The sequence below is a fragment of the Bactrocera latifrons genome, unplaced genomic scaffold (assembly GCF_001853355.1).
Source record: "Bactrocera latifrons isolate USDA-ARS-PBARC rearing strain unplaced genomic scaffold, ASM185335v1 scaffold_121, whole genome shotgun sequence".
Classification (NCBI taxonomy): domain Eukaryota; kingdom Metazoa; phylum Arthropoda; class Insecta; order Diptera; family Tephritidae; genus Bactrocera; species Bactrocera latifrons.
Genome location: NW_017534642.1, coordinates 511,707 through 524,443, shown reverse-complemented (window position 1 = coordinate 524,443; position 12,737 = coordinate 511,707). Strand labels below are relative to the sequence as shown.

The following is a 12,737-nucleotide window of genomic DNA, read 5'->3' as shown; positions in this document are numbered from 1 at the left end:
CGCCGCTGCATTGCCGCAACAGCATCAACTTTTGCGCTTTGCGGTGATTCGCCTTCAGTGTTGGCCTGAATAAATCAAGACTCAGAGCCAATTGAGTTGTCTGCGCGGCAATGCGCGCCTTGCCAGCGGTGCTCACGGTGATCGAATGCATATGCCAGCTAGGCGCATACACTCAACCACACATTCAACCGCTCGACTGCCGAAGAAGAAGTGACAATGAACATTTCGGTCCCAAAATGTGTGTTTATTTGTGTGTATACACTTGCTAACAGAGTCTGAAATAAACAGTTGCCTCACTTCGAGTGCCAAATAAATTTTCAACTGCCACTTACGAATGGTACTACAGTAGCGTGCAGTAAAATGCCATACAAAGATCTTTGAAGAATTTATTCTTGCGCCATCAATGCCAAAAATTTAGTTTCCGTTATAAAACCTTTGGGTCCACATTCCGATAGTCGTAGTATCTTCATAGAGGGTTTGTCCGGAAAGTAATAAGACTGAGTTGATTAAAAAAATATTACAGAACCAAACGTTACAGTTCTTTAAAAACTTTCAAAATAGGCTTCTTTTGCGTCGATGGAACGCTGCCATCGCGATTTCTAAACATTGAAGGCGTCACAGAAGGCATTCTCCGAAATAGCCTTGAGAGCCAAGGTGCATGCTACTTGGATTCCCTCTGTCGTCTCAAAATGCTTGCCTTTCAACGGCCTTTGCAGGCAAGGAAACAAAAAAAGTCCGGTGTGAGCCGTAGCGTTGTCGTGGTGCAGCTTCCAAGCGGCTGCGATGTCTTGTCGGACCCGATTGACCCTGCGTTTGCGTCTCCTGAGGACTTCCACTTAAAACTTGACGTTGAGGGTTTGTCCAGAAGGAACAAATTCGTTGTGGGTTCATGGACGAAAACGACAATGAGCATCGTTTTCACTTTGAATTCGTTCATCCTTTCGGTCTTCATCAGTGACCTCTTCCCTCTAAAAAGGCCTGGTGCCACCGAAACACACCTCTTCTTGCTAAAGTAACATATGGGTAAGCTTGTTTGATCATATCAAACCTCTCTGTCGCAGTTTACCAAGTTTCACGCAGAATTGAATCGCGTACCTCTGCTCGTTTGTTAGCTGCGAAGTACAGTCGCGGCGGAAAAAAATCAGTCCCATTACTTTCCAGACAAATGCGGTATCTTCTGCTTAGATCTAAATTGGGTTAAATATGTCTTAATCTGTCGCTGTGCCTATTTGTATACATATCTCTACATTGTATTTTTTCATTTACTTCATCTTTCTTTAACTCTTCATAGAGTAATGAAATACTGAGTTCAAAAGTGGAATACAAAGGTCGCACTAGTCTTTAGTTGGCCCCCAAAGCACTGCCATAGTTGAAGCGCGCCTCTAATATCCTCCCTCTTCTATGCACTCTGCCTTTGTAGTGAGTTCAGTAGGCCATGCAGCCGATTATAACGATCTATTTCCTAGTCCATAAACTTGCATGCATCTGAATTACTGCCAACAACAGCGCCTATACGTTGTGCAGCTCCTCAAAAGCAAATAAATAAATTTTGCTTGGAAGTCACAAAACTCTGTGACATTCAAAATAATCAAATATCACGTGAGTTGTCACTAACATTATATATATGCCGTACATATGTTTGTTTGTGCATTCTCGCACAATGCTTGTTTACCAACAACAGACGTTCTTAGCCAAATCAAGTTTGCGCAACTTTCAGCTAAACTTAACTCCGATGGCATTTTCTGCGCCAACTTCGCAGTCGTAAATTGTCGAAAGTTTGGTTTGTGGTCAAATGGTCCTGCACGCGCTGCCAATGCTGGCTGAAGTGACAGCCAACTAACGGTACGCTTGGGTGGGAGCGTGGTGTGTGTGTGTAAATGCACATTTCTGTAAGTGAGCGTGCTTATATGGCTCGGTATGACTTAAATCCTCAGCTCAGTGCATGCGTTTTGGGATCTATTAGAAGTAAACCGTGCATTGTCACTGCGGGTGCACAGTGAAAACTTTCAAATTGGGAAATTTTGACAGATTTGTGGTTGAAGGGTTTAAGAATGCTATTAACTAACTAACTGTAAGTCATATGGCCAGCTCAAGAGAATGATGCATTTATACACTACACTTCGGGAATGTGGCGTGTGTGCGCTAGGTGAGAGAGAGAGAGAGTCCGTAGAGCGGGTGTTGCAAGTGCAGCATGTTTCTTTGGCAGAAAAGTTTTGTGGTTGCATTGCGTGTGCATAGGGCTTCGGAAGTTATTCGATGCGTCGGTGTTAAATGGTTAACTTAGCGTAAGGAACTTTTCAAGTTTTCAATGAAAATTAGCGCAGATTTTTTAATGTTTGTGAGAACCGTGTTTGGATATATTTTTGACAGCACTTATCGATTTGTCCTCTTCCAAATTGGTCATTCTATTCAGTCTTCATTTATTGATGTGTCATGCTAGCAGCTCATCATTACAAGTAGTTCATTCTGTATCCCTCACGTTCCCATCCTGCTACATGGTGCAGAGGCATAGACATTGTCAACCTCTGATTACTCGGAGTTAGGAGTGTTCGAGATAAAGGTTTTGCAGAAGAATTATGATTCTTTGCGCATTGGCAACGACGAATACCGCAGTCGACGCACCGTTCCAAGTCCAGATGGATAACAGCACTTTGAAAGTAGTCGATTCAGTACTTGTCGGTGGAAGCAGAGGACAAGGACGAACGCTACCGTTCTCACGGCAGTCACGTGTACGTAACCGGAATGGACCCGGATATTTATCCGGTCATGGACTGTTAACTCGGCAAAAAACTCGAAGGAATACGGTGGAGAAGGACCTGGCTGTTATCTAGAATTGGCGCAAAATAACGAAGAGAAGAACCTACTGGCGCACCGTTGTTAACTCGGCTATAACATATACATATATCTTTCTCAGTACAATTTTGCTTTCAATTTTGGCTACCTTCTAACTGCAACTCTTGTTGTTGTTGTTTTTCTACCTATACATTTCTCTCCCTCCGCCTCTGCCCTTACTACATCTCAGTCCAATCTCACTATCTATCTCCTGTCTCTTATACACATCTCAATTTTGCTTTCAATTTTGGCTACCTTCTAACTGCAACTCTTGTTGTTGTTGTTTTTCTACCTATACATTTCTCTCCCTCCGCCTCTGCCCTTACTACATCTCAGTCCAATCTCACTATCTATCTCTCTCTGTAGTTGTATCTTTGGAACAGTTACTCTCACTCTTACTCTATTCTCTTTCTTTCTCTCTATGACTCTATCACCAACTAGTTTTCTTTCCTATCGTACCTTCTGTGCCCATTTTTTTCTCTCAGCTTATTTCTATAAATGGTATTACACTCATGCTGCTTTCAGTTTCTCCCCTCCCCCAGCAGACCACAAATTTTATTAATTTTTCCACATAAAATTCTAAATCAAAACTCCACCAATATTAAACATTGCTTTTATTTTATCGCACATATCGCTTCTAAATTCATATGTGCATTCCTATTGCAGCAACAGGGAAAAAGTGAAAACTCTGGGGTAAATAAAAACATAGTAAAATCGTAGCAAAAACTCGCTGAAGCATTGCGAGTGTGATGTGTGTGGAGCTTCGGCCTAAAGCCTTAGAATAACCAATAAAAGTTAACGGCTATGAAAGCTTATAAGCTTGTTTAGATTTTGGTGTGCTTCCGCTTTTTATATGCCCAACTTTTTTGCATTCGATGCACACATGGAAAAATAGTTGCAAGCTGCTGTTTTCCAGAAACAAATACCCAGTTATACAGCAAACCATAGAAACGAGCAACTGCGGCAAACGGTGTTTAGATAGTAAATATAAACAGTAAAAATGCAGTGTGTTGCTAGCGACTGGTAGAAAAGTATCAAATGAGCGGCGAACGATCCACAGTAACCGTTGTAGTACTGTCGCCTCGAAGTAGTTGTGAGCCGCTGCTGTCGAAGCTTCAATTCAGAATTCTCAGGAAGCTCGCTATGTTCTTTTCTGGGTTTTGTGTCGAACCAGGAGCGTTCAATTCAGAATTTTCAGAAAACTTGGCCTCTATAAGGAGACTGAGAAATATTTGCAAATGGAAGTCCAAATTCGGAAGTAACTCATTGGAAAAAACAAAGTCAGGGCCTTAACGAGTTATCCAACTTTTCATGGTGATCGAAAAACCTCGCCGCACAAAGACACAATCGAGCTTTCTTGTCTCATTTGCGTCCAAAGATTCATTGGTACCACACCAACTCACATCAGCAGCTCATACTGGGACCTCATTGAGCGAAACCGCCTGCCAATGCGTGATATTTCGCCCAGCACTCTCAGTTTATGTAGTAATTTCTTGATTAACACCATTTAATTTTACTGCGCCTTTAACTTTTTATAACCAGAGGTATGGTAACTCTGCACACACACTAAAGTAACAGCGTAAATTTCGCCACAAAACTGGAATTCAGTTTTCGAAATGTGAAAACTTTTCTACCAACTTTTCGAGACTCACTCATTCGCCCATCAACTTGCGCACAGTAGGGCGGTTCTCTAAATTTATTCATGTGCTGATTCGGAGCTGTCACTTTTCATGCACTTTTCACGCTGCTTAGCCTCTGGAGCTATGGTACTGAGGAAAGAAAAAATCCTGTAGAATAGCGCGTAGATTTAGTGAAAAAAAAACGAGTCGGCGAGATGGAAGACAGCAACAGCGTTGAGAAAAATCTATTGCTATAAAACAAGAAGGTTCTTCTTGCAATTTTCGCTGACGAAATGCTGAAATGAGTATGTGAACTGCTTTGCTGTTGTTTTAGTAATGTGCGTCATTTAATATCTAATTAAAATTTTCTCCATAAATAGTTATATGCTAGTAATACATACAGCTCTGGCTATGGATGAGCTTGGAGCTCCAGTTTAATTTAACTTTTAGGCAATTACACACACACACACATACGTAGCCACACGCACGCATAAAGCATCACCGCAAACCGCAATGTCAAAAACGAAATTTCCACTACGCCTGTTAAAACGCTGTTCCTAAATGTATGCTACACTCGTTGGCGCACAACGGTTGTTTGCATAATAATTCGTGTGAGAGCGCGCTGACTTTGTTTGAAGCACTTTTGGGGTTAACATACTTTCAGATGGCAATTAGTAATTAAATGCTTACGCAATAATTACGCTGCTCATGAATAGAATTACAAAATATTTTAATTTTTTTGTTGTAAGTCTTTGATTAGTAACTTTTAACGTAATAAACAACTGTAATATTGGGTAGTCGAAAAAGTCTTTTCGTATTTCTAATCAAAATTCAACATATTTCTTTTATATTTATAATTCTTATTTTAGTTGCCCATTTTTCCGCTAAAGACATTATTTAATCAGTGTTAAACTTTTCTGGATGCATCAAAACTTCGCAGCCAAGCTCTCCCAGTTTTTGCAGAGTCATCAAAGACCTTAAGAGATTAATTTAACTTTACAATCCCACCTTTCTAATATGATATGATATGGCATACAATGATGTTGGTAGCACTGGAGATATACGACTGCAACGACATCTATTGACGAAATACGAAAAGACTTTTTCGAGTAGACAACATTCTTGCCTTGGAAAGTAACTATTTCTTTATGAAGGATTTTTTTGCTCTTATAAGCCTTCGAACTTTAAAAATTTAATCACACAGTATCTGTAACATCACGTAGGTTAATTTCAAAAACTACGTTTGTTAAAAAGTCTAAGTCTCAAAAACACTTTACGGCATACATTTAGGCGCAGGACCACTTAAGTATGCGTAAATCACACATAGTACTCCTCAAGGAAGACAAGCTGGATGCTGGAAAGAGCTGCAGTAGCAGCGCTAGGCACTATAACGGTACAATTACCTGCGGCACGTCGCCATTCGCACGTGCGTATCCTTTCAATTTCTCCGATTTCCAAAGCACCGTTATAAATAAATAAAAATGATTTTACACAAGCAAGCAGATCACAGACGCACGCACGCATGCATACGTGCCTATTTGCGTACACGCATGCGTTGCATTGGCTTTAGTCAATCTTATTTATTTCTATTTCTGATGCCATTTGCTAAGCCACACAGACTCATTCATTTATTTATTTATTTATCAAATGCACCGCTGCTTCGGCATTGCAATTTCGAAATTGCAAATTTAATGGCAAACTAATACATGCCAACGGGCATATGCGATCTGCTAGTGCCTGCACTCGCGCGCGTGTGTGTGAGTGCGTACGTCGTAAAAGGATTGAGAAATTGAATGCGATTTGCGTTGTTTGAATTTAAATTAAAGTTCAGCATTAATAATTAAGCTTAGATTTCTCGTTCAGCTTCGCACGTGCTCCCTATACGTCGACTTGTCGATATGTGAGCAGGCACGTAGGGCTCCTCGTCTTCTCGCATGCACACATTCGCCATTCGCCATTTGCGTTCCCAGCGAAAACGTGAAATTAAATGCTTACTTGTCTTTGGCGAAGACGTGCGCTGGCAATCAATGAGTTAAGTGAGTGTGAATGAGTCAAGCCATCAACGGGTTGACTCACTCACACGCACACACATGAGCGCATAAGTGGCGTAGCGCTGCAATTAATACATACCGACTATTGTAAGCTCGTACGCTTTTAGCCGCCAGTCAATCAGTTCATTTTGGTTTAATTGCGCGCGATTTTCTCTTTGAGGCATTCAATCTTAATCAAGCGCGCTCTAAGCGCATTTACATCGACTGCGCACACACATACACACACATATATATATATAGTATATATGACAATATCTGACATGCGTGTGTATCTGCGGCTTTGTGCAAGAAGTATCTAATTACATACAGTGTGCTTTCATTGCATTCTTGCACCGTTAATCCTCTGCTAAGCACTTGGCAACCATTTAAACTCATTACTCGTACAGCGAGGGAATAAGTACTAGCAAAGAACTATTTTTTGAGTGAGTCAAGTACTGTTTATTCAAAACTCCCTAACTCCAGGCGAAATCGGCGTTACGACTATTGGCTGCAGAGGAGTTTATATGTAGAACCTTAATATCCATAACTCAGTGGATAATGGCGGTTGAGCAAATACCGTCTACATGAACCCACTTTTCAACTGCGAAAGAAAGTTCAAAGGTTCAGATGGCTGGCGTAAAAATGACTGGATTACTAACTGGTCACAGTCTGGTGACGGCACACAGAATGAAGCTGACAGATCGTGGAGACGGCAGGAATTGTTTCGAATAGGGAACCAGGAGGATATCTTGTGCATTTGCAGGCATCTTAAAGGATGACTACTACTCTTGCAGTTGGGAAGTATCCAAGGTATCCCAAAGGACTTATAACCTACCAGTTTAACCTAACCTAACCTATATCTATGGCTTCCAATCATAGATCTTAGATCTTAGCTTAGATCTTCAACATTAGTTCATGAGCTTTTGTATTCTCGGGTGTGACTTTTTTTGTACATATACGTAAAGTTTAAGTTCTTAAATCACAGAATGTTTGCAGATCTTCATTGGTTCTCAAGGAGAGTGAAGTTAACTTTTTGTTTAATTTCGTACAATTACTTTTTTAAACTGATTACCCAAGAATAAACTTCCTCGACGGTAACGGACACTATTTTTGGACTCCTTAGGTCGTTTTTTCATACCCCTCAGTGCTATCTTGGGCATTTGAAAAAGCAAAAATAACTTCTAAAGAGTGGTTTGTTTGTTTCGGATGTGTAGATCATCCACCCACCATTTTGGATTGAATTCCAGCCTCCCTATACCTAGCTATATCTAAATAGCTACCTGAGCCTCCCTGATGAGGCCTTTCATTCCTTAAACCAATTACTTCAAATATTGTCATGGTGTTTATCGAGGATTTTGAGGCATGTAGAGCTTGCTTTTTAAGCAACCCCTTTGAACTTTTTGACATTTCGTTTTAATATATGGCATATCGTCAGCTGAAATGCAAAATAACTCAACAACATTTTCGAAAATTTACAGTGGCATGAAACAAACACGAAATAAAATAGAACATGATTGAAAAGCATTTTAATATTGAATAAAACTGGTTTATATCTGAGCGCAATACCTGAAAATGTTGAACATATGTAATGTTATGTATGAAGTTTGAAGTTTGAAGTAATGAAGCGTAATCAATAAGACACTCAATTTCATATTTTTCGTTGATACGTATTTTGCATTTCAAGTGACGATATATTCCTCAAATGCCCCAATCTTATCACCAAGCACAAGTAATTTTTATTGATTCCACTTTTTTTTTCTCTCGCAGATTCTCAACATTGCATACACTGTTTCTACGCGCTTTAAAACGGTAAGTGCACAGACACATAAATATTTGAACACCTGTATGACTTTATGTAATTTTTTTTTGGCATTCCGCGCTACCGTTGTGGCTCATATAATTTCCAATGACTTCTACAAGCAATTTTACTTCATTTATTGTTATTATGCGTACCTTTTCTCCTGTATTTTGTTATTCTTTTATGTTTTTATTTGTCGTCTTTCTCTTCCTCCCTACTAGAGATGCGACATGGGATTTTTGCTCGCATCGCGAAGGTAGCTTTTTTATGGCGTTATAAAAATCACTTTTATGATCATCTTAAATTTAATTCAGTGCTTAGCACAGACAGCAATCATTTAAAGAGAAACATTAGGAAGAAGTATCTGTAAATAAATGAAGGGACATATGTCTATTGACAACCACGACTGCATGAAATTTCTAAAATCACCACACATCACACTTAGTACTGAAGACTTTTAAGTGACGAGTGTTTAGACGAGTGCGAGCAATAGCGTGAGTTGTTGGTTTGCGTCATTGATAAATGCAGCGAGGAGTACATATTGGTCACATCTTGAAGTCCCAAAGATGTATATAGCTCAATTTCAAACTCTTTAAAGTTCTGCAGATGAGAAAAGGTGTGATTATGATAGATATTTTTGAACAAATCTGCATTTCTTGGATTTTGCAAAAATCTCATTAGTTTTTAAACATGCCTTCCAAATCCGCTTTTAAAACATATAGGCCCCTTTCAGACTATTGGAAAAACCTTTTTTACTTTCTAAAAATCCTATACATTTCTCTTGATACAACACTTTTATGGTAATGAATCCTCTTAACTGCTTAGAAAAAAATGTGAGAATGGCATAAATGTAACGGTGTGCGCTTTACTAAAAGTTCAATAGCAATCCACAAATTTGTGTCTTGGCTAAATGTTGGCATAGCGTTTAACTCGTTTTCTTTGAATTTCAAATATCTCTTCGCACTTCATTTTCCATGTAAGCTGCTCTTCACCCAGCATTATTTTCTCAAAACATTAATTTTTTAGCAATAACATACTATTCCAGCACGCTTTCGCTTCTTTTTCTACTTCCATTTCTACTTGTATTATATTTTTTCTCACAGAAATCCCAAGTTCCAGTTTTTTATGTGCACTCACGCGCATATTTACGAGCCCAAGCAAGTGCGCTTCAGTGGCCGATTTAACCATTAAAATATCGTTGAGTGACGGCTAAAACGTTGCTTTAGTGGCGGCGACGAGTGGCTAGCAAGCCTGCAGAACTGTGTCCGAATCTATGGCGATGGTCACCATAGCTGCCTCGATGGCTGCTTTGACTACTTTGGCGCTCGCCTTTCGGTGGCGTTGCTGAATTTTATATTACTCTCTGTTTTTTTGCTCGCTTTCCATTTTTAGTATTTTTTGTTTGAAGTTTTTCTCCTGAACTCCATTTGCCACTCACTCCTCTTCCTTTCATGTTCAAAAGGCCATTTGCTGCATTTTTTTGTAGCTGCTTGCTGGTTGCTGGCAGCAACAGTTGGCGCGAATACAAGGAGAAAACCATACGCAAATCACTTCACGAATTCAATTGTGTGTGCGAATATGTGACCCCAAACCGAAAGGCTTTTAATAGATTCTGTTTCCAGCTTTTTGTGATTCGAGGTTCGGTCATTGCTACCTTGCGTCACAAAGAGACGTAATATTTTAATTTTGAATATTAAATTTTATAGAAACTCTACATCAGCACTGATTTTCGAAGCACAACTTCCTTGGAGGATTTGAAAAGAGCATGGTTTGTCGGGAAAGTAATAGAACTCATTTTCTTCCGCCACAACTTTACTTCGGAGTGTGCGCGCACAGACTGGATTCGGTAGAGGGCGTTCTGAGCTAACGAACCAGCGGCTGGTAAGTTGTCTCCGAACACCAAGCCGTAAATGTAGTGTTCGTTAGAAAAGGATACACGATTAAATTCTTTGTGAAACTCGGTAAATCTGCGACAGAAACGTTTGATATGATCAAGCAGGCTTACACAGATGTTGCTTTACCAACAAAGTGAAAACAATGCTCATTGTCTTTTTTGATATCAAAGGCATCGTCCACCATGAATTTTTTCCTCCTGGGCAAATAGCCAAGTTTTTCGTGGAAGCCCTCAAGAGACTCAAACGAAGAGTCAGTCGGGTCCGACAAGACATCGCAGCCGATTGGACATCGCACCACGACAACACCCAGCTACTTAATCAAGGCCGACATCCCCAACTTCGGCAGCCGCCCTACAGTCCAGATGTAACGAATATATCGAACTAACTTATTGGTTCTAATATATAACACGAAAAGTTATGATGTTTTGCTTTAAATGCCTTGAATTCGTATTTTATTTTATTTGGAATTAAATATTAATTTGCGTTAATGAAATCCTAAATTGCTTTGAGTATACCTCATGCAAAAGCCTCTTGTTCTTCTCTCTACGGCTTTCTTGCTCGATTATTGATAATTCAATTCCATCCCAAATCCTAGTCAGCTCTCCTTATAACCATCCATTTTCACTCCATTCTCATTGTGGTCATATTTCGAAGCCAAAAAAGGTGATAGACTAGTCCGGAAAAATTAAGTAAGCTTTCACTATCCCAGCAATCCTCATTAAACTTATTCATTATCGCTCTTCCGGTGCCTTTCATTTCCAGTCTCTGACCCGTTACTGCTCTCAGTCAATCTGCTCTCACTGTCTTTAGCTGCGCAAATGCATAAGGTAGTGACTGCCGCTTTCAATTCTTTGCGCTTCTCACGCTCATCCTTATGTTTATCGGCGCTTCTGCTCTTCTTCTGCGCGTTGCCGAATGCGATCGTTTTTAAGATCTGCGCATAAAAGCCTAACTTCGTCTCCAGAGCCATATCTATGAAGAAACGCTGAAAATCCAGACGACCCATGCGTCGACTGCCAAGCGCGTAATAATCCGCGTTCGAATTCTCAAAGCGATATGTCATCATGATCGGATAGAACTGTGGCAGCAAACGCGATACGTACACCTTGAAATTAACCTTGGTCATTGCCAGCGGTCTGCGCTGCTCCAGGTGACGTGAAAAGTATGCGCTCAGAGTATAGGTGCAGCCCTGTGGCTGCTCGCTCACCGCATCCTTTTCCAGATGCACCTGATACTGTGTGTTAGGCGTGAGGCGCCACATGCTCAGGTAATCGTAGACCAGCTGCACCAGCTGATGCAGCGAGAACTCATCAATGCGGAACCAATCAATGCGCTTATTCGCATTAGTTTCGGTGACAGCGCGTATGCTGCTCTGTCGCTCCTTCGCCGAAGTGGAAGCGCTTTCGGTGGCAACGGGTGCAAGCTTTAAACGATTGTTCGCTTGTATCTCACACTCCCGTGGATACTTGTAGAGGAACTGCTCTGCGGGATCGGACACTATCCACGCAATTGCCTCGTTGATGGCTTTGCCCACGGCAGCATTAGCGCAAAGCTGTATGTCCTCCATGGGGGTTTTGCTGCAAGACGCTTTCTGTTGCATGGCTCAGAGAGAAGTGCAGTTCTAGAGCACACGAGAGAGCGTCGGAAGTTTAGTTAACGTAGAGTTCGAAATTTTACAATTTCACAATAAATTTTTATGAGTTCTTCTCCGAACAAAAATTTTATAGACCAAAACACTTGTTGTACAAAAATTTTGACTATAACGACAATGTCAATTATTGAAAATAAAACGAACGAGCTTGTGCAGGGCAACCCAGTGAAAAATAATAAAGTTTTGTGGAGACTTCATTATGTAGACAACGGCTCGGCGCTATTTGACTATAATACCGGAGTAACAGAAAGGAATTCCCGCTGAAAAAACATCCGTAACACACACAACTGGTGCAACCATTATCGAGTGAATCCCACAAGTAACTAAATACAGGTAACCCTAAACGATTCAATGTATTAACTCAAGTAATTCCCGTTTTAATGAAATCTCAGAACTCAGAAATATTTTATGTAGTTCAGATTCGCCTCGCATTGTCACAGCCTTCAAGCCATGTGGACATCGCTTTGTATCCAATTCATTTTACCACTGAAGGTATGCTGTGTTCGCTTTTGCTCTACTTCTTGCCCAAAATAAGTTGCAGATTAAGTACTCAGTGGAACCCTTAGTAAATGTGACCGGTTCTTCGGAGCTAAGTGCTCTGTCAAATTGCGGACACAGAGTTGCTGGCTGCGGCTGATTGAATCTTTGCTTCTCTATAAATTATTAGCATTTCCTCTATCCAAATCCTTATTTAAAATTATTTGTACGCGTTTTATTACGAACTTCCCACCGCAGCTCTAGAGAGCTGTTTTTTTATTTTTGTTTCATATTTTCGTACAATTATTGTAAACAACTATTTAATTGCAACCATTAGGCATTCACTATGTCACTGGGGTCACACATGCCACCCCACAAGCTGCTGGCCATTCTTATCACAAGCCAGTTCAATGTACGCTACCGCCGAACAATGGC

General features: G+C 40.5%; 2 protein-coding genes across 2 annotated transcripts in view; one reads left to right on the top strand and one right to left on the bottom strand.

Annotated features, from left to right (window-relative positions):
• The window catches only part of LOC108978415, a 109,630-nt gene extending 101,336 nt beyond the window's left edge, over positions 1-8,294 (top strand). The window contains exon 8 of the mRNA XM_018948683.1: positions 8,249-8,294. The gene's annotated coding sequence lies outside the window, so the exon portion shown is untranslated. The remainder of the gene's footprint in view (positions 1-8,248) is intronic.
• Positions 8,295-10,604: 2,310 nt separating this feature from the next.
• Positions 10,605-11,901, bottom strand: LOC108978418. The gene has a single exon (XM_018948687.1). The coding sequence runs from the start codon at positions 11,772-11,774 to the stop codon at positions 10,899-10,901; it is 876 nt and encodes a 291-aa protein (XP_018804232.1). The 5' UTR covers positions 11,775-11,901; the 3' UTR covers positions 10,605-10,898.
• Between the last annotated feature and the right edge of the window lie 836 nt (positions 11,902-12,737).

What these genes read in the sequence shown, in the direction of transcription:
- LOC108978418 (XM_018948687.1), bottom strand. Translation starts at nt 11,774, where the DNA reads ATGCAACAGAAAGCGTCTTGCAGCAAAACCCCCATGGAGGACATACAG.